At 39.1% G+C, this 22,911-nt stretch overlaps 1 protein-coding gene across 1 annotated transcript; it reads left to right on the top strand.

Moving 5' to 3' along the window:
• The first annotated feature begins 376 nt into the window (after positions 1–376).
• On the top strand, positions 377–18,685 carry slc25a10b (solute carrier family 25 member 10b). The gene is made up of 11 exons (XM_063476668.1): positions 377–1,294; positions 5,681–5,800; positions 7,530–7,644; positions 7,736–7,784; positions 7,868–7,909; positions 7,995–8,038; positions 8,126–8,196; positions 9,415–9,507; positions 9,805–9,882; positions 9,985–10,041; positions 15,755–18,685. Exons 1-11 carry the CDS (start codon positions 1,205–1,207, stop codon positions 15,854–15,856), a joined length of 861 nt encoding a protein of 286 aa, XP_063332738.1. The 5' UTR covers positions 377–1,204; the 3' UTR covers positions 15,857–18,685.
• Positions 18,686–22,911: the final 4,226 nt, after the last annotated feature.

Raw genomic sequence — 22,911 nt, 5'->3', positions numbered from 1 at the left:
TTGTACTAGTCACCTGGAGCCAGTCTGTGTGAAGTCTACATGTTCTGCCTGTGCCTGCATGAGTTTCCTCTAGGTACTCTGGCTTTTTTCCACGCTCCAAAAGTTAGGTTAACTGGTGTTTCTGAACTGGCCTTGGGTGTGATTGCTGTAGCATGTGTGGTTGTCTATCTATGTTATGGACTGTTATGGACTCAAAGCATGTACAGGGTTGTACTGACAGTATGACAGTACAGCCCTGTACTGTCATACTGTCAAAGCTCTTTCCTGTGTCTGTACAAACAAATATATTCTGAAGTGGATATTATGTTTTAAAAAATCATGGTCATGTTCAATATATGGGAATAATTAGCAAAACCAAAGGTAATATTTATCTGTCTAGGGATACTCATTAAATATTATGTTAAGGCCTGCTATTACCCACACTACGCCTCACTTATATTTCGTTTATTTTACAGTCCTTTAAACGTATTCTTTCTCTAAATATTAATATTTCATTGCCTGAAAAACAAACAAACACTAAACAATAATTCAGAGACACGTGTTTGGACATGCTACCCCCTCCTGCATGACTAAATTACACTTTTTAATCACCTTAATCACTTTTTAAAACGCTGTCTTATATGAACACAGTATCCATCACAAAACTCTTTTTTTCATGGCTCGCTACCACTCGATTGAGAACGTCGACCGTTGTCTTCTTAAAGGGACAGTGCGACACTTTGTCTTGTTTGCAGCTGCGAAGAGGACGCCTGTCGCTTTAAAAAGCGTGACACTTCATAGATGTAAAAGTGGGCTATGTGAGTTTTTGCTGTGTCGGGGCTGTAGCGTTCTCATACCGCTGTCGACCTTTGGATCTCGACCCCCGGGGACAGTAGGCAGATCCGCCGTCCTCGCTGACAATTGGCTGTGCTCCTCTCCTCTTGAGTACTGCTGCTTCCTATTGCGCTTCAGCTCGAGACCAAAACACAGAAGAGATGTGGCGCGAGTGTGCGCGATGCTGCCAAAGTCCCCGGTCCTTAGCGCAGGCCCTTATCGCAATGTTTGACGATTAACGAGGTTATCCGTGTCCTCTAGACCGCCAGAGATACAGCAGCTGTTCCCAGCAGGCCACGAAGCCACCCTAGCAGCCGGACAGCGTGTCGAGTCGGACTGACAGGAAGGAAGTAACCGCTGTATCTGCACGGGACAAGCAGAGCCTGGTACCATGACTGAAAAACGAATGTCGCGGTGGTATTTCGGTGGGCTGGCATCATGTGGAGCCGCCTGCTGCACGCATCCTCTGGATCTCCTTAAGGTGAGCGGCGTAAGGGGCACAGTAACCTTCCGCCGCGTGTGCAGGCCTTGACACATGGGTACAGCTGTTCCCAGAGGCAGTATTGGGGAACATGACAGATTAGTTATTCGCGGATAGCTCATCACAGAGTGGTTTTCAGATATCAATCTGTGCTTTCTAAAGCTGCACACCTTCAGCTTTTATTAGACATACAGACTTCGAGGTACCATGGTCGAAGACAGATGTGTTAAACATCCGGTCTGGGAGCCCGAACTGGGCCGTCGGATTGTTTGCCCCATTGAATGAGTCTAAAGTGTGAAACCTGCAGTGAAGGCATCGATTACCCCAATGTTTCATTTAAATGCACTGCTAACCCTTCAGTGGTGATGTTGGGCTTAATTACAGGAGTAAAAATGGGATGAAAATTAAAGTATTCCAATATTTAAACAACTTGATTAAAATAAAATAAACATGTACTATTGATTAGCTACAAAAACTACATGTGAAGATTTTGTTCCTGTCATCTGTAAACTGTAAGCATTGTGCAATGACAGTAGTCTCATTAAATGTGGAAAACTGAAATATATTTTGGAAATTGTATTTATCCCAAGCTGCTAATTGTTTTGTAAATGGATAAATCATACTTTTTGTTTTATGACAAATCTTAGAAGAGCGGCGTTATTGTTCGGGCCCACTCATGACACATATGTGACTTATGAATTAAGATAAGTTGGGACTAGACTTCCAGTCTAGGATATACAGGTCTAATTAGCAAAACGTGTTGATTACTTGAGTAAAAGTGTAAAAAAGTGGTGTTACGACAGGGTGGCATTAAGTCCAGGGGATACTCCCGCTTCTCGCTTTATGGTAGCTGAGTTAGGCTCTAGCCGCCCCAACTGTGAAATGGATAAGTGGAAGAGAATGTATGTTTGGATATCAATAGATTAATTGCAATTTAAATCACACTGAGAAATAAAAAATACTTTTGCCACATACTCTCCTTGGTGGAGAATGCAGATCTGTGAGTGTTTGCAGGGACATGCTTGTTCACTCTTGTTGATTTCGTCACATTGCTGCATAGAGAAGTAAATTTGTACATCTCTAACAGATTACTCAAATCCTTTCTCATGTTACTCCCTTTTGATTGCACAGAAAAAAGCAGCATGTGACCCTAATAAGGCCAACTGGTCCCCAGGAAGTCCTGTGGTGTGTAATTATGTAGTTAAGGCTTGCAATTACCCCACTGCAGAAAATGCCCTGAAGTGCTCTATGTGTGTTAGCTTGTGAACTGGTTGGAGATGTTTTTGAAGTGTAGCTTCATTTTCATAGTTGGCACACAAATTATGGGAAAGATTAAAATACAAGTTTATGGCAGAGGAAAAATCAAGCCACCTTTCATGACAGTGATGAACCTTTGACCTCTAAAAGTATTATTTAAAACATAAATTATAGATGCTTCTGTTCAGTTCAGTTCAATTGTATTTATATAGTGCTAAACCAAAACAAAAGTTGCCTCGAGGACTAGTTTTCAGGAAATGATAAAAAAGTAGTCAACATTTGTCCTCCAAGGGGTTTTTGTTAGTAACCTGATTTTAGTTAGTTTAAGGTGATTTTGAGATTTATTACTGACAAGCTATTTTTGCCTAACATGATAGTCTACATTAGTGAACTACAAAGTGATTTCACTGTGAGACAATAGAGTGACTGTGCAAGTTTTTATTCTGTTGTACACAGTACTGTGGTTATTTCCATAAACTGAGGGTGAGTAAGGGCAGCTTATTTCCTTGTTGTGGAAATGAAAGGGTGTGTTCTGAAAGCTAATGATGATGCTGTTTTGCTCATTGTTATTCTTTGTGTCAGAGTGAATTGGATCCCATGTGGGAGAATTGTTTGTTTACTTAACAAAAGTGAATTTCACTGAATCTGTTTACTTTTGATATACGGTTGAAGTGAGTCGCATTCCATGTTTGCTTGTCACTGCTTGTCTTGCTATCTTTTAGCATAAAAACAGATTTAAAGTATTCAGTCTGTTGTTCAGAGCACTGAGCAGTGTTCCACTGCAGCCTAAATATGTCATCTTTACTCCTCTGTAATAACCTTCAGTCCCCCACGAGTTAAATACCATAATAACAACTTTATAGGTTTTGTAGGGAGCTGTCATTGGATAAAGAAAAGAAAGGATACGCTTATAATTAGAGCATATCATACACAAAAGAACTGCAGGTTTATTCTGTAGTTTGTAACCCAACATTAAGGCAGTTTGCGACTTAGTAACTTACAAAGCCAACGCATACCAGCACACCGCATTTCCATAAACGTTAACAGCAGGACATCTGCATTTAGGAATGACGTGTATTTTTGTTCAAGCTAGTATCAAGCCTAAGTGTCACCTAACCCACGTCAAATAAGAAAACTGCCTGGTCATGCCCTATCAGCATACTTTTTGTATGTGTGTTAATCAGGAGATCTATTACACCATCAGATAAACAGTTTTTTGTTTTCTGAACCTGTACTGAAGAGTTGCTAAACAAGATTTTTCTGACCTCACCTAAAAAGACAATAATTTAGCCAGACTCTTATCACCTCATCCTGGTGTAATATTTCAACACGGTGAGTGTGCACAAGTGTTTCTTGGCTTGTGAATGCGTGTTGGTTCACTGATAGCTTAAGTATAGTAACCACTGAGGACAAAGCACGTACAGCAGTGTTGGCATAAACAAGGAACAGAATGGAAAAGTTCCTCAAGTGCAGCCATGCTTAAAGAAGCATGCAAAATGTTGTCCAGTCCAGTTTAACTCAGCTTAAGTCGGGGTAGTGATTGTGCAGTTAACACCCCAATACTACACCGTATTACCAAAAGTTTTCACTTACTCATACAAGTCATTGAATTCAGGTGTTCCAATCACTTCCATGGTCACAGGTGTATAAAATCAAGCACCCAGTCAAGGAAACTGCTTCTACAAATGGTTGTGAAAGAATGGGTCGCTCTCAGGAGCTCAGGGACTTCCAGGGTGATACAGTGATAAGCTGCCACCTGTGGAACAAGTCCAGTCAAAAAATAAATAAATATTTCATGTTCAACTTTTAGTGGTATTGTAAGAAAGTGGAAGCTATTTGGAATTGCACCAACTCAGGCCACAAAGTGGTAGGTCACGTAAAATCACAGAGCCAGATCAGTGGATACTGAGATGCATAGTATACAGAGGTCTGTAATTTTCTGTAGAGTCGATAGCTACAGACCTCCAAACTTCATGTGGCCCTCAGATTAGCTCAAGAAGAGTGCGTAGAGATCTTTGTGGAATGGGTTTCCCTGGCCGAGCAGCATGGAATGGAGTGATGTAAAGCATGCTGCCAATGGACGCTAGAGCAATGTAGATACGTTCTCTGGAGAGACTAATCGTTCTTCTCCATCTGGCAATCCGATGGACAACTCTGGGTTTGGCTACTGCTAGGAGAACGGTACTTGTCTGACTGCATTGTGTCAAGTGTAAAGTTTGGCGGAAGGGGGATTATTGTGTGAGGTTGCCTTTCAGGAGTGGGGCTCGGCCCTTTAGTTCCAGTGAAAGAAATTGTTAATGCTTCACCATACCAAGACAATTTTGAGAATTTCATGCTCCCAACTTTGTGGTAAGAGTTTAGAACTGCAAGCCATGAGTACGCACCAGTGCACAAAGCAAGGTCCACAAAGACATGGATGAGAGAGTTTGGGGTGGAAGAACTTTGCTGTCTTGCAGAGAGTCCTAAGCCCAACCCAACAGAATTCAGTACAGACTGTCAGTAGTTCTCCATGTCACTGCTGATACTTTGAAAAGCAGTGACCTGTGATAAAGGAGATACTGAGAGCTCCAAAGTAAAACTAGGAAATGAATATTAAATTTCCCATTTCACTTAAACTGTGCTAAAAACAGTCTGTCAGTGTAAACCAGCAGGATGGTGATTAAACAAAAAAGTGACTCAAAGAATCATAACTATTTATGCAGCTATTTTACTGCAGTAGACACTGACAACAGTTTCATTTGAAGGCTCAGTGACCTTCATGCTGTAATCTTGGTAATAACATAGGATTAAAGCCACATTTTGGACCACTGACCTTCTCTGATAAGAAAAATAAAACAAGTATATCTTGGTAACACATTTGGAAAACTTCTTTATGATTGCCTAAATTGCACATATTATCATGACTTATCCTCCTCTTATGACTGTCTCATCAGAGCTTGGTGAGTGTTTTAGAGCTTTACTAATACCAGAGAATTCAGATTATACAGAGTCACCCCTTGTGGTACAAGTTGTTCTGTAAAACTAAAAGTTTGTGAGGTTGCTGTATCAGCCACAATAAACACACATTATATCAGTTTCTTCATTATTTGCTGTGTATTTACTGTGTGATCTTCATGACTGTCTTTCCAGGTACACTTACAGACGCAGCAGGAGGTAAAGAAGAGGATGATTGGAATGGCTGTTCACGTGGTGAAGAACGACGGAGTCCTGGCTCTATACAGTGGTCTATCTGCTTCACTATGTAGACAGGTATGGGTGCCTGTGTGCATACCACAGGATTTTGTGAGTTTGTGTGTGTTGTTTTCTTCATTGGTTGTTTCTCTTACTAAAACAGAGTGAGACATTTACTTTAAGCATCTAATTCGGTACAGAAAATGTTTAGTTCCTGTAGCACATGCATAGTACTGAGATTAAAATGTTACTCTTTAAACTTACTACACTGTAGTGCTGAATATTATGTGAAGTTAACTTTGGTTGATGAATAAAATAACTGGTTTATTGCAACAGGATATGATCAAATACGTCACTGGTGAATTGCAAGTCTATAAATGTTGCAGAGGTGTGACCGCAGTGAGAACTAACAGTTGTCAATAAAGGGTTGTTCAAGTTTGATCCTGTTAGACCGTAAATGAACTAAACTCTCCCTCAACCACCCTGTAATTAAAGGTGCACGCAACTTAGGCATATCAAATACACCCAAATGTTTAAATGAATTAGTAATTATGAAGTTCAAGATTATTTTGAAAATGTTTTATGTAATTAAAATAAACTATAATATCTGTATTCATTACAAATAAAGGGAAATATTTCAAATATTTTTGTTTTAACTTTAATTGTTATGGCTAGAGGCTCATAAAAATCAGAAATCCAAATTATCTCAAATTATTAGCGTATTTTATTTAGAGTTTGTGTAAATTTAAACAGTAATAGTACAGTGCACTCTATCACATTCAGCTACAGTCATGGGAAACCTGCTGACTTGACAGTTGTCCAGTTGACAAAGGTGACAAAGCCTGGCTGCAGAATGCTGTGTTGATGCATTGATCAATAGAAGGTCAATAGAAAGTTGACTAGAAGGGGAAAGTGTGGTATCAAAAGGTCAACAAGCAGCCTGAATGACCAGAACCGTGAGAGGCTTGCCAGGAAAAGTAATTTCAGGAACTTGGAAAAGCTTCAGAAGGAGTGGACTGAGTCTGGTGTCAATACATAAAGGGCCACCACGGACAAACATCTTCAGGAATGGAGCTACAGTTAATCCTGAACCAGAGACGGTGTCAAAAACATCTTACTTGGGCTAAAGAAAAAAGAGCTGGACTGCGGTTTAATGGTCCCAAGTCCTCTTTACAGATGAAAGTGATTTTCATTTTATTTCCTTGTTTTATATCAAGGTCATACAGTCTGGAGAAAGTGAAGCGGGACAGAATCTAAAGTGTTTGAAGTCCAGTGTGTAGTTTCTGCAGTCTGTGGTGGTTTGGGGTGCCATGTCATCTGCTGGTGTTGCTCGTGGTTTTATCAGCAGAAGATTTTAGAGGACTTCATGCTGCCTTCTGCTGCCAAGCTTCATGGAGATGTCAGTATAATTTTCCCACAGGTCTTAGCACCTGTCTGTACTGTCAAAACTCTTAAATGGTGGTCTGACCATGTGATTACTGATTGACTGGCCTGCTAACTCGCCTGATCTCAGTCCTATGTGAATCCTGAAAATTAAAAAAACAAAACAAACTAAAGGCTTGAAATATTTTACTTGGGACATAATAAATGAACAATATATGAAAGTTCACTAATGTAAAGGCTGCTTTTAAAACTGCTTTGCTTTAGGTAGGTCTGTCTGTCCGTCTGTCCGTCCGTCCATACTAGTCGATTTACAAAAAAGAAAAGAAAAAGGGGGGAAAAAAGAACCAGAATACAAAATTTTCAATAATTAAATAAAGAATTCTTTCTCTTCTTGTCTTTTTCTTTCTTTTCTTTCTCTTGTCAGATGTCATATTCCCTCACCAGATTTGCCATCTATGAAACAGTGAGGGACATGATGGGCAGCACGAACCAGGGCCCCATGCCTTTTTACCAGAAGGTCCTGCTGGGAGCCTTTGGAGGTTGGAACACACACACACACATTTTGTTACTTTTTTTCTATAACTCGGGCTTTCACAAACACGCATTCCAACAAGGTTTCTCTGCCAACAGGTTTCACTGGTGGGTTTGTTGGGACCCCTGCAGACATGGTGAATGTCAGGTAACATAGTTACAGTTCTGTATCCAAATTACTGCAATCACTAAATATTGAAATCAGAACATATGAAATGTGCTTGCCCCTAGGATGCAGAATGACATGAAACTACCACCAGAACTGAGGAGAAAGTGAGTGTTGTAATTCGTAGTCTAAAAAGTTCGGCTTGAATGTTTTTTATTAATTTAATGCTTTATTTTTTTTCTTTTCTTCCAGCTACAAACATGCCATTGATGGACTTTTCAGAGTCTTCAGAGAAGGTAAATACCAAATAGGATATACTATAGCTTCATGTTTAGCTCTCACGGGTATCACGTGTGACTTCTGATTTCTATCCTGTCTTGCAGAGGGCATAAGGAAACTCTTTTCAGGAGCCTCCATGGCCTCCAGCAGAGGAGCAATGGTTACTGTGGGACAGGCAAGTTACGGTAGTACATGTGTGCTCGCAGGCTACAATTTCTTATCAGGAAACATTGTCTGTATTTTCTTTTTTAACAATACCAATTTTAAACAATTATCACAATGTCTGAAAATGTTAGAGACCTTAATAGTTCTCGGGTCAATGATGGGCGATTTGCATCTATTTTATTTTTTATTTTAATATTGTTGGGTTATTGATGTGATATCCATATTTCCTGATAGAGGACATTATTTGTATTTAAAATCATTCAGTCAATTCATGATCTGAAGAGTGTATTATGTAAAATTCAGTTTAAATGTATTTTCACTGCATTCAATTAATATTCTTTCACAGTCAAGGGACTAAGAAAACTGTTAAGATTGGTGCTTAATTGATCCACAATTTTAAATGAATTATTCAGACATGACTTAAATTGTTGGAATAATCAAAATCGGTAACTATGAAAAGTTTGATAGTTGTTTAGATACTTGAAATAATTTTGTCCAGCTATTTGCATGCATTCTAATGTCAGAGTGGCACAACCATAAACATTTCTGAATTATTTTAATTAAAAGTAACAAGGTAAAAAGGATTTTTCGTCATACAGTGGACCCCATTTGTTCTTTTCTGGCTGAAAAGGTTTGTAACTCTCACTTAAATAACATTCAAAAAGCAATGTAGCGCTGTTCTAACTGCTCACATCTAATTATTCTAAAAGTGTAATCAGAAAAATGTAAACTGTAAGTCACAAAATGAGTATAAAGTACATTTTATGTTCGAGACAGATCACTGCAGGTCTGCAGCAGCAAAACATCAAGCAGCATTTCTGTTGTATAGAGTGTAAGAAGAAAGCAAGAATATTTTGACAACATGCTGTGCTTGTTATATTACATTCTCCAAGCATGACTGATCGCTGTATAACTGTTACAGCCAGCTGTCTTAATATTTTTACTCAACACTCCCACCTGTTGACGTCGTCTTTTTTTCCCCTGTATTACCACTAGGGGGAGCCAAACTCAAAATGTTAATTTTTGACTGTATTTTGGATGTTTGTTTGTTTGGCTGTTTGTTTTTTGTAAAACTAAATTCTGTAAAACTAAATTTAAAACCGTGTTTTAAATAATCCAAATTGCAGCCAACTATTTAATTCTAAAGTTGTAGGAAATTCAGAAGGGGCACATTATTTCTTTTTACCACTAACACTCATTTTCTTCCTCTTATTTTCTTCTTCTGTAGTTGGCATGTTATGACCAAGCCAAGCAGCTGGTGTTAGGAACAGGCATGATGGGAGATAACATAGTCACACACTTTCTTTCCAGCTTCATTGCGGTAAGTATCTGGTTTTATTTTAGTCTGATTCAGTTGGTATAAAGTCTTGAGAGCTTTAATAAGTAAGTGGACTTTTTAGGTTTTGTCAGTTTTTAGAACTGAACGAGCCTTTATCTTAAAATGCAAAATGTCTTCATCCAAGAGGTGAAGTGTCTTCACAAAGTTAAAGTTCAGTGGCTTCCTTTTCCAAGCTCTCAAGACTACCACGACCTCGATAACTGATTACACAGACGTTTTGCACTTACATTTTTGTTGATTGATCTTTGCTCATATGAACTGCATCTACATCATATGCAGGGAGGCTGTGCTACATTCCTGTGTCAGCCTCTAGACGTACTGAAGACGAGGCTGATGAATTCAAAAGGAGAGTATACAGTGAGTGGATCATTCATTATCACTTTTTAATTTCTCATACTTTCATCCCTCAGTCCTCTTCATTTGCTGGTATTCAGTTTTAACTAATGTCTCTGTCTTCAGGGGGTGATACATTGCTTACGAGAAACAGCCAAACTGGGTCCACTGGCATTTTACAAGGTAAAAGACACACAAAACAAAATACATTTAAAACCTAAATGTATCACTTCAGTTATTTTACTCTCTTTTAAAACAAACATTTTAGAGGTGGTTGTATGACCTGAAATAAACTTTATCAACCACAGAAATGTCTGATCAAAAATTGATAAATATCTCTAAAGTTCAAGCTCTGATATTAACTTCCAAGTACATTGAAGATTACTTTTCACCTAGTGTAGTAATAAAACAGAAGTGTTTGCTTTATATGTGATTTGAATGAACAAATATTAGCATGCGCCCACAAGTTATTTAATGTCAAACACTACTTTGCGAACGCTTTAAACACAATGCTTTCAAAAGTAAAAATCAGGTGCAGGATGAGCGACAAATGTGGCTACTTTTTGTACTTTTGTACATGGTACACCTACACATACTCTTACTTCCTCACAAAAAATAAAGCAATAGTCAGTTAAAAGCTGGAGCACTGTTAATAACAAAGAGGACACCTGTGGGTCATTTAAAAATTCATGAAGCATAAAGTTTTAAAATGTATCATTTGCTGTAAATGTTAAAATTGCATTCATATAAGAAACTAGAAAGCGAAAATTTCAGAAGAAATTTTAAGTGTGCCTATGCCGCTGGTAAACAGTGTAGTTTGCCATTCATACAGCTACAGAGAGCAAAACTCAGCAGAGCAGCCATTCTCCACCATGAACTATGGTAAAAACAAACACCGCTCGCACCTCACAGATGACAGCTTACAATTTTGGGTAAAGATGAAGTGACTTTGTACAGCCCCGATTTGCAGACGCTGTGCACATAGTTTCATGAGCAGAAGTCCCATTGTACCACGGCAGACCCGACAATGTTTGCATGAACACGCTTTGAAGCATTACGTTATGGACCACTTTTCACACATAGTTGGTGTACCCACACAGCCGGCTGTAGCTTTTCAACTCACAGCCTGACACACACCCAAAAAACAGCCGAGAGAGCACAGACTACGCCAGAGAGGCGTGATTGCAGATGCCGCTCAGGTGGGTCCACCTCCCCTGCAGCGGCACTGCAGACCACGCCCCGCCACACACATCAATCACGTAAAATAAATATTTATGCACTTTTGCATTCACTTTTTGTTTTTTGTTATTTTTACACAGTGTTCTGAATGATTAACAATGGTCTACAGACAATCTTGTGTATTATTATACAAACTTTGGTTGTAAGATGCCCTACCTGGCCCCCTGGCAAAAGCTTTGCTAGATCCGCCCCTGCACAGTTACCAGCTGTCAGCTAAATAAAAAAGGAGCTTGGTGTTTATTTCTCTCAGAAACAGTTCATAACTTCCCTTCAACTCATTCATGTCACCTAAAAAAAAGGTAAACCTGTTTCTCCATCACCAGTTCAGCTCTGATGATTCGGTAAGGTCATCTCCTGGTTTCCACCAGCCGCTTCTACAGCTGTGGCTCCAGCAAACATCAGCTGATACTAGAAATTAAAATCAAATGAATTCTAACAACAGCTGATCAAGCTTAAACGTGCTGCTGTTGTTTAGCGCGATAAACAAACAAGAGAGAAAAGCCGATCATTGATCAGTTTCATGACTGAAGTTTGAACAGGCGAGAGAATGACAGGGGAGGCTGTCATAAAGTTCAACATCAGTAACTTAGCGTGCACACAGCTGTATAGAAACTCCGTCGTGCTAGCTAGCACGCAGTACAAGTTATTATAACTGATTGTAAAAAGTCAGCACAACGGAAATAAACTACACCTAAACTCGGTTTATATCTGACCCAAATAGAGTGCAGTTCATAACTTCTTACCTGAAATTCAGTTCACCTCACGCTCTGACCGGCAGCCGCCTGCTTCTCCTGCCTTCGGTTTCCCTGATCCACGATCTACCACCGGTTGATCGGCGGTCGCCTCGCCGCCTCGTTCCCTGCATGCTCTGTCTGACACACACCGGTGGATAGCTGCCCTCGGTTGTAGCTCCGCGTCAGCGACCACCAAACAACTCAGTTATTTTTTCCACATCGACCAGCATCTGGACAATCCACCGCCTTTCACTGTTTGTACCGTTACTAAAAAAAAACCCTCATCGGCTCATAAAAACGAAAAATAAGTCCAGCTATGACCCTGAGTCAAAAAGACAGCCAGTTAGCTAGCTAGCTGTCTAGCTCTTTGCAGGCACCGAAACCATCAGAGCTAATATGGGATGTCTTGGTAACACGAGCACATATTTGAAGTTTACATCTGGCCAATCCACCACCTTTCACTGTTTATACCGTTACTAAAATGAATAAATAAATAAATCATTTATTTATTTAAAATAAGTCCAGCTGTGACCACGAGACTTTACGAAGGACCGGGTGTGAAACCAGAGTAAGCCGCTCTCACTGTCATCCAGGCCGGCTGTAGCTTGTTAGCAAAGCCGCGCTAGCCACACTAGCCAGCTAGCCTCAAGCAGAAACGACATCGTCAGAACATTGTCGCTAATATGGGATGTTTTGACAAAATGAGCAGATATTTGAAGTTTACACACCTATATTCTCGCCTGAAAATATCTTAAAAGTTTATTTTGTGACCTAGAAACAGTATTAAGAGGAAAATAAAAACTAAGTGATGGCCGCCATTGTTTGACTCGGCAGAGGCGTGCTATGAATTGTGGGATATTGAGTTTTCCACCAAGCATTACCGTAACTTTTGAATGATTTGCGCAACCTTAAAAATTCCAATGGCTCCTGAAAGCAGCGACGCTGTGCGCACCGTTGATATTGTCATCATTACGGTAATCCAAATAAGGGTAGACAGGCCGTACTACTCCCGGCATACCACTAGAGAGAGCCAACACACCACAAATGAAGTTTGAAATTTGTATCAGTGGGACCAAAAGATGGAGCCAACACACCACAAATGAAGTCTGTTTCTATGGCGCCAAAAGAAGAATCTTTCTAAATTTGCACTAAAATATTAATATTTAAAAAACTATAAAAGTCATAAACACCAAAAGTGTATACCATACTAGTCCAGCTCCAGCCGCACAAAATGATCTAACATATGTAACCCTATTGTCAAAACTGTTTGGCAGAGAAGCGCGGGAAAATTTTCACTAAAATATTAATATTTAAAAAACTATAATAGTCATAAACACCAAAAGTCATAGCACACCATTCCTGATCCAGCCGCACAAAATGAGGTAACATATATGAAGCTTGTCTCAAAACTGCGAGGCGAGATTCGCTGCAAAATTTCAGGCGGAAACTGAAGAATAATAATAATAACTAGAAAAATTTGCATTTCCTGCGAAAATGCTGTGTGGATGCCTTAACGCTGAAGCTGCCTGCTGAAAAGCTGAAAACGATGAAAAGTTGCAAAAAGTTGTATGGTGGTGAAAAAAAACTTTGCCCTGAGCAGGATTCGAACCTGGCCCTCCTGGGCTAAAGGCAGCTACTCACCTCACTGACCCAAACTCATTCTCAAAAAGAACAGGTGGAGAGACGGACACTTCTGCAGAAATGAGAAGAAGCCGCTGAGAATTGTGCTGATAAGAGGAGAAAAGGCTGAAAATTTTGCAGAAAAGAGGTGAATCAGCAGAATTTTCTGCTGAAAAGAGGTAAAGAAGCAGAAAGTTGCGCTGAAAAGAGATGAATCAGCAGAATTTCTGCTCAAAAGTGTATTTTCTGAAAACAGCTGAGATTTGTGCTGATAAGAGGTGAAAAGGCTGAAAATTTTGCAGAAGAGGTGAATAAGCAGAATTTGGGCTGAAAAGAAGTGCAAATTCTGCTGAAAAGAGTTCAATCAGCAGAATTTCTGCTGAATAGAGTTATGCAGAACTCTTTTCAGAATTCTGCTGAAAAGATGTTTTTGCTGAAAATAGTTGAAAAAGCTGGGATTTGTGCTGAAAAGTGGTGAAAAAACTGAAAATTTTGCTGAAAAGGGATGAAAAAGCTGAAATTGAGTTAAAAAAGTTTAACTGTTAACTGAAAAAAATGTTGCCACAAGCGGGATTTGAACCCGGGCCTCCCAGTCTGAGAACGGCTGCTCATCTCACTGAGCTAAAACACAGCTCAGCCTGGCGAGCAGAAATAAGTGACCACATTGATAATGTGTTCCATTCATTTCAATGGGCAAAAATATTGCATAAAAAATTCAATATCTCAAAAAGTATGGAAGTTATGAGCACCAAAAGTCATAGCACACATTAGCAGAAAGAGCAGAATTTTTTAAAGTTTGAACGGTGAAAATCGGCTGAAAACTGAGGGAGTAGTTAATCGGCAAAGAACGGAGCAACTAGAGGAATAATAAAGATAAAGAATAAAGAGAAACAGGAAAACAATAGTGTGGATGCCATGAGGCATCCACACAATAATAATAAATCCGACGAATAGTAATATGTGTGCCTCTTGGCATAGGCACACATAATAAAATTAGGTGTCATAAACAGGATGTGACAAGTGATGATCATAACAGCTGTACTGCATTAAAACATTCACAGCAGGTGGGATATCCGGTCCTTAAGTGATGATGTATGAACCCTGCTTCCGGGTCAAAACCACTCTGCGTTTATCAAGGCTGTTGTGTTTTTAACATGTTTTAATGCTTTGTATCTTGTTATATTTAATTTGAACAAACCCCTTTAAAAAAAAAAAAAGAAAGGCAGAGATCACTGTTGGCCTCTCTTGTTTTTATTTTATTTTAAAGCTCAGTTTTGAAGCCCAGCCCATGCAGCATTATATTAATGACTAACCTCATATTGTGGATGGATTTTCTCAGTTGTTCTCCTGACTGAAGCTTTGTCTGTTTACATCATCCTGACATGCAATTGCATTTGTCCCTCACCATCGGGAACCCTCGCGTTAACTTTTATTGAGTTGAAAAAAGATGGCGTTCATCCTCCAGCTTCATTGTGCTGATGTGTTTATATTATGCTAACCGTAGCTGTGTAGCTAGCCACCACATCGGACATCATTATATACCAGGTAGTCCAAATTCAGTAACCCTACAAGCATCACTGCTGTTTAGTTTTCTGTCTTCATTTATGTCAGAAGCGATAGCCGAGCTGTACGTTTTTAATTTTTCAGAAATCCCTCAGTCAGAACATGGTATATTATTTAATCTTATTTTCTGGGGGGATACTTCCCGCGTACCACTAGAGGGAACCCACGTACAACCGGTGGTACGCATACCACAATTTGGGAACCACTGACCTACAGCAGCTGAGGTTAACAATGGCTGCTACCAAAGGATATAAAGAGATGACAGACTTTCAGGTTTCTACTTGCTGTACTTCCGTGTATTTCATCATTTCAGGGCCTTGTATTGATTATGTTGCTGAGATCTGGTGGATGCGGGGGCAGATAATCTTTTACAGTACTCCTTATTCTTGTTGTTGCTGGAGATAACGGTTGATGACGTTGGCATTGTGCATAAACACAAACTGCAACATTTTTATGTATTAGTTTATTCAACAGGGCAGCAAAAATGAATAAAGATTGCTGCAAATGACTGAGATCACCAAGAAGCTATTTATCATCTACAGCCTCATCTGTACCTGTTACTTCCATGAAATTAAAATAAGAAAAAAGAAATAATAATAATTAAATAAATAATTAATAAAATAATAAAATATTAAAAGCTTTGTTTAGTTTATTGCCTAATCTCATGTAGGAGCTCTAATTGAATAGATTTGTTAGAGGAAACTTGCAAATAGTAATCTCTTGGTAACTTTTGTTTACAGGGACTTGTTCCTGCAGGAATCCGCTTGATTCCCCACACAGTGCTCACCTTCATCTTCCTTGAGCAGCTCAAGAAATACTTTGGCATTCGTATCATCTCCTGATTGCCCTCTGACCAGCCGCTCTTAAGCCACCCTCACTGCCTATCACTACACCCACAGTCACTCTGCTGTTCATCAAAGGAAAGAAGGGAAGGAAGGAAGACACACACAGTTTGATATGGCTTGTGTATGCTTTCCCTCTCCTTTAGCTCTACCTCTACATTACAGCTAGTAGTCAAATTGTTTTTTTATTTGGAGCACCAACTTCCAGTAAGGAGCTAATTCTCTTCTGATTAGCCATAAATACTAATGATATGATATTAGTTAGAAATGATTTAATCAAAAGGGTCTGTAATGGGTTATTAGAATGACAGATAATAAAATTAATGGATAGCCATGATCATTTTAGCTACAGATGGGTATGTGATTGTAATAATTGAATTAATAATTGTTGCTTAAATAAGTCCTTTTCTAATCTTTGATTGTTATCATATTATACCAAGACATGTTTAGGATTTATAGAATTGTAAAATCTACTTATGAAGCTTAAAAACAAACCCAGCATGGCCTTGTCCTCAGTATAACTCTGATAAACAGTAACAGTAAATACCAAAGCCATTACTGAAGCATGACTAAACAAGCTACGTAATTCCATAATAACCATTCCAACCAACGTTAACCATGTGGGCTGTACTCTTGGTACTGATTTATTTGTCATCTTCCTTGTTGATTAATTTATATTTTAGAACTGGAAATCGACTTTTCGCAGGTTAAAGTTACATTATCGTTTACCAGATATTTTGTATTTTACTTCGTTCCTCTGTTAGCATTTCACTCTCAGATCTAGAGAAGATAAGGACCAGTCTTGCTAATGCTGCATTTTCGAAGTGAGAAGGAAATTAGTGGAGAAACTGTAAACCAGAGGATTAGGCTGTTAAAATCCTAATAAAGGTAGAGGCTGTTTTGTGCAGAAGCCCTCGTGGCAACGTGAGGGTTTTGCACCTTATCTAAAGTCTTAACTCTCCTGTATTTGACTAATTGGAATTTCTTTCGCCAGAGAAATCTTTCTTAATTTGTTATTTTACAGGGGAAAAATGTGTTTTTGCAGTACTAATTTTGGCCACTAGAGGTATCTCTATTCCATGTTATAAATAAAACCAAAGGCCCTCATGTTAATTTCAGCATTTAGTATAAACATGAGGCACTTTGTGTGTTGGCACATTTTTAACATTACTTTTATGAATTTCCTTTGGATAGAAATGTATCATAGCTTGTTAGGGGTGTGTTGGGTTTAACTTGAAGTAAAATGGGTCTAAATCACCACCTTTTCTTATCTGATACAGTCATCAGTGTTACTGTTCTTTGCACTCATTCTTACATAAGAGTTTATATTCCATTGAAAACACAGGGACAACCTCTTGACCAAAAATCGTACTGTACAAACACATTGTGAATTTGGGGCAGATTTAAAAAAAAAAAACAACCCAAAAAACCCAAAACAGTTTTACCTTCTAACACAGTCTGTTTTCTTTCATCTGTTCTCCCATATGAATAATATTAAATATAGAATATAATTTTTTTTTCTTTTTCCTGCCTGTTCTTAAGTCATAAATCAATGCATTCTCATTCACAGGTGTCAGATAAAGCATTTATGGGAGATACTGCTAGTGCTGCAGAGATACCCATAAAGTGTCCTTTTGGCGTCTGTCCCTTGATGCACTGGCTGAGGCAATATTAGGTGCTGAGACATAATGGGTCCTCTTTTAAAGGGCGGCAAAAATACGCTTTCGGAGGTTAGAGGGGATGTGAAAGAAGTCATGAGTTTGTCACCCAGGAGACTGCAGTTCGTGCCACATTTCAGAGCTTGGTGTCTTCCACTTCCTTCTTCACATTTCGAAAGAAAATACATTTCTAAGCTTATGCTTTTTTCTAAATGCTATCACCCACTGGTTACATCTAACCTTAAAAAACTACTTGCTTAGGAAGGATCACACTTTTTACAAGATGCCCCTTCACATCATTAACACTCTACATACAAGAATAAAACTTACCAAGTACATTCAGATGTGAAAGGAGTAGTTTGTTCATCCTTATGTGACAAGCTGGGAACGACAGCCACTAACTAATGCCATAATCAGTGTGTCAGTACATCAATGCCAACGGACACTTTGTGCGTATTGTGTAAAATGACTGCATTTGAAGCCTTGGGAATGAGAATGAGTTGCTTTAACACAGGAGTGACAAAAAAGAAATAGACCACCCTTTTAAAAAAAAATCACTAGATTTTTTTTTCTTTTTTTCTGTCTGACTGGCTTCTCAGAGCTTCTGTAGTAAATTTTTCAATAACCACTTGATATCTTACAATTCTTTTTAAATCTATAAAGATGCCTGTGAAGAACTGCTGTAGCATTCTTTAATCCTAGTGTTTGGTCTAATTAGATGCATGTCAGAGTTTGTTTCAGGATGCTTCTCTGTTTTATGAGATGACCCTTGAAATCATTATGATTGACCTGCTGCTTAGAAACACATGCTGTATGTTAAAGCATGTTCTAAAAGTAAAGTTACAGTGCTTATAGTTCCGGTTAGCAACATTAATGTCTTATCCCAGTTACTGTTCTGTGACAACTTTGACTTCGGTTCAGAGAAATGATGCATCTGAAGTGCTGTGCCTGCTCTGTTAACAGAACTTGTAAAGTCATGTTGCCTTAAAGTGTCTGTCCTGCAGAGGGCAGCATAGAAACGTGTGAAGCGTCATCCAAGTGTGCATCCATGTAACCCTGCATCTTCATCCTAGGATGAACTGTGAAAAAATGGAACTGGAGGAACAATGTGATGAGTTCTGAATTTGTGATTTAGATTTTAACAAATGTTTTTTGGAATTAAAGTACTAATTTAAAATTGGTGTTTTGTATTTATTACATTATAGTAAAACTTTATTTTGGAACAAAATTAGGTTGCTGTTAGTCATGCCGCATTTTTTGTGATGATTATTTTTGACATTTAATAAATTAGCTGCAGACCCACTGGGCTATATTAAATCTATGTCATAAAACAAACAGGGTAGTCTTTGTGTTGATGCTTTTTCTTGTGCCATAGGCTCACACTGTGAAATAACAGTGGCTGTGATTGTGAAATAACTTCATCTTCAGGGATTTGTCCTCATTAGAACAAGGACATAGTTTAATGCCCCTCAACACCCCCACCCCGAGGCTTTAGATCACTACTTATTTTGCACAATTATGTGGTTAAGTTATTATATTCGGACATAATCATTAATGGCAACGAATGAATCTAGGTGCCCTTTACATTAATAATACCATCCTTCACAGTAGTGATCGTGATCTTTCACCTCTGTGTTCTCCCTGCTCACGTACATATTCAAGAGTGTTACTTTTCCACAGCTGTGTAAGCCACCTGTGTGTACAGTGATGACAAAAATCCTTATTTATTTTCAGGAGGCCCATCACTTCATTAGCTCTCAGTCAATAAACACTGTTCCTCACAAATGTATTTGTTCAAAAAAAGATTCAACATTTTGACAAAAGTACATTTTGTACAGGGCATTCAGTACTTTCAGCATTATCCAGGGATTTGAGGGCCAGCTTGTTCTGTGTCCCACTGTTGTCATATTATTTATTTTTCTCTTTGGGGGACAGCAGATACTTATGATAAATGAGTCTTTCTAGACAGTCAATTTATATTTTTTTTTAACAATTCACTCATTTGTATTCTGTATTTCTGGCTTTTCATTCGTGCCCAATTTATTATACTGTTGTGTTATGTACCTTCTAGGAACATTTCCCCAATTGGAGGACATAAAGTACAGCATCTATTTTTCTAGCAACAGAGAAACTTGATGGAAGCTACACAGGGCGAGAGGCAGGGTACACCGTGAACAGGTCCTCAACCTGACACGGGACTAACAGAGAAACAGGCTGACATTTACACTCACGTTCAGAACTACGGGCATTTTAGAACCACCAATTAACCTAAGCTCACTAACTGCATGTCTTTGGACTGTGGGAGGAAGAGGAAGCCTGAGTACATAGATGAAGCATATAAAATGAAAATAAAAAAAGGATCTAAAATGGATCCTTGAGGGTCGCCACAGTTAATGGAAGCTGAGGATGATGAGTGGTTTCCTACTTGGACAATAAAGGTTCTATCTTTAAGCTAAGATTGAAATCAGTGTCGAGCGTAACCATCAACAGTACAAGAGTCAGAATCAACAGCGCACAGATAGATTCATTCAGCTAGGAGGGTTGGTTTTCTGGAATTTAAGTGGAGCTATGTTGTTGATTATAATGGAGCAAGACATGTTAAAGAGAGTCATGAGATACTGCCTGTTTGTGTAAGAGGCATCTATGCTAGATTTTTGAAGGCACTAGAGAAACTTGAGAGTAAAAGCAGCTGGAATAATGAAACAAGAACGGGATTGTGGCTGGAACGTGGCACGAAGCATAGACTCACATGCAATCATTAAGTAGTCAGAGATACCGATATCAACAGTTTCAAAGTTAACAGAAACGCCAATAAAACAGATCTGCTGTGTGGCTCTTCTGATAGATGGGACAGATCCATTAAACATACTGTGAACCACAGTATTAGCAAATATTAAAATCTACTCAAATTAAAAGACTGAGTGAGAAATCATCCAAGATAAATGCTCTGAAAGCTCTTGAATAAAGTAACTATTCCCTTTCATTTCCATAAAAGAAAATAAGTGAAGGATAAAAAACTGAGTTAGATTCTGTGACAGTAAACGCATCACTTCTTTGGATTAAAATTTGAAGAACAGTTTTGAGTTTTGTTTTCATAAGATTTCCATTCACTTTGGACCAGTAAATAAAATTATTCATATGCAAAACACTTTGAAAGAGGTGACAAAGCTACAGAGGATTGTCACTAATTTAAAAGCTGCAGAAACTTAGTGAACAGCAGTTTTCGACAAACACATTAAATACATTCCATTCAACCATAGGCAGTATGAAAAAAGATGGACATAGCTTCTGGGACTGAAAAATGAAGCCAATGCAGAACTGCCTTAAACTTGCATTCTTTCTAATGGCCTGGAGAGGTTTACTCCTCTGGTTCAAATAGAGGTCAATTTATATAGAATCTTTTGCTGTATGACGTCAGTAAATACTTTCCTGATATGATTTCATAATTTGAAATTTTATTGAATACAACATAGAAGTAATTTTGTAATTTTAATTTTGTTGTGTCCAATATTAGAGTAAAAGAAAGAGGATAAAATAGGGGATGTTTTTGAGCAGGCCTACCTTGTGACTGATTAGTTTCCTCCATATCATTATGAAGCACCCGTTGGTTTTCTCCATGAGATTAAAAAGCAAAGCTTGAGGGGGGTCACGTGATGTGTCGAGCCGAGCAGACGTGAGTTTACGAGCTCTGCACTGGACAGCTGTAAAATATTGGTATTTTAGCTCATTTTGCCAACAAATTGCCTCGAATGTCTATATAATGTCTTTAGACGAATTTTTGCACACCCTGGATCAAGCAAAAAGACAGAAATGGGCAAACGAGGAGTCAAAGCGAAAGCTAGCAGTGACATGGTAGCTAACAATAGCCCCGAAAATGAGACCATGTGCCACGCTGAGGATGCACTAAGTGCACTGCGGGATGATGTGATTGTGGACGAGGTGACTTATAACATATCAAAAATATTGGATAGCAAGATATCCGAAGTCATAAAGCCAATAAACGAGCTTACTGAGAAATTCGACAATCCGATAGAAAGAATGGGAACAGTGGAGCAGCGGGTCTCGGACTTGGAAGATGTCACGGCTACAAGTGACATCTTGTAGCCGGCTACAAGTGACATCTTGTAGCTGCTTAAGAAGGCCATGAAGTGTCTAGAAAGTTTTGAGAATCAGAGCCGGCGGCAGAACGTGAGGGTTGTCGGGCTAAAAGAAGGCGTGGAGGGTAGAGCGCCAGTGGACTTTTTAAAAAAGTGGATACCAGAAGTCCTGGGCTTTCAACAGGGTGTCATTACAATCGATAGAGCCCATCGCACTGGACCACCGATGAGGCTTACCGGCACGGAGGGACCGCGTGCAGTACTGGTCTGGCTTCATTACTACACCGACACACAGAAGATTCTCCAGGTTGCCAGGGCGAAAGGTACCGTAAACACAGAGGCAGGAAAAGTGTCCTTCTATCAGGATTTCTCCGCCGAGGTGGCACAAAAGAGAAAGGAGTCGGCGAATGCGCGTAAAGCGCTCCGAAAGGCGGGGATCAAATATTCCTTCCTTTATCCAGCCATCATTAAAATAAAGTTCATTATTTCCTGTAATGTACTGATAAACTTTCATATATTTTAGATTCATTACACACAGTTGAAGTAGTTCAAGCCTTTCATTGTTTTAATATTGATGATTTTGGCATACATAACTCATGAAAACCCAAAATTCCTATCTCAAAAAATTTGCATATTTCATCCGACCAATAAAAGAAAAGTGTTTTTAATACAAAAAAAAGTCAACCTTCAAATAATTATGTTCAGTTATGCACTCAATACTTGGTCAGGAATCCTTTTGCAGAAATGACTGCTTCAATGCGGCGTGGCATGGAGGCAATCAGCCTGTGGCACTGCTGAGGTGTTATGGAGGCCCAGGATGCTTCGATAGCGGCCTTAAGCTCATCCAGAGTGTTGGGTCTTGCGTCTCTCAACTTTCTCTTCACAATATCCCACAGATTCTCTATGGGGTTCAGGTCAGGAGAGTTGGCAGGCCAATTGAGCACAGTAATACCATGGTCAGTAAACCATTTACCAGTGGTTTTGGCACTGTGAGCAGGTGCCAGGTCGTGCTGAAAAATGAAATCTTCATCTCCATAAAGCTTTTCAGCAGATGGAAGCATGAAGTGCTCCAAAATCTCCTGATAGCTAGCTGCATTGACCCTGCCCTTGATAAAATACAGTGGACCAACACCGGCAGCTGACATGGCACCCCAGACCATCACTGACTGTGGGTACTTGACACTGGACTTCAGGCATTTTGGCATTTCCCTCTCCCCAGTCTTCCTCCAGACTCTGGCACCTTAATTTCCGAATGACATGCAAAAGTTGCTTTCATCCGAAAAAAGTACTCTGGACCACT

This window comes from Pelmatolapia mariae, linkage group LG6 (genome assembly GCF_036321145.2).
Source record: "Pelmatolapia mariae isolate MD_Pm_ZW linkage group LG6, Pm_UMD_F_2, whole genome shotgun sequence".
In the NCBI taxonomy this organism is placed as follows: Eukaryota; Metazoa; Chordata; class Actinopteri; order Cichliformes; family Cichlidae; genus Pelmatolapia; species Pelmatolapia mariae.
This window is presented reverse-complemented; position numbering and strand designations above follow the sequence as displayed.

Coding starts and splice junctions, on each gene's coding strand:
- slc25a10b (XM_063476668.1), top strand. CDS start 1,205: ATGACTGAAAAACGAATGTCGCGGTGGTATTTCGGTGGGCTGGCATCA. Junction 1,295..5,680: donor ATCCTCTGGATCTCCTTAAG/GTGAGCGGCGTA, acceptor CTGTCTTTCCAG/GTACACTTACAGACGCAGCA. Junction 8,197..9,414: donor CAATGGTTACTGTGGGACAG/GCAAGTTACGGT, acceptor CTTCTTCTGTAG/TTGGCATGTTATGACCAAGC.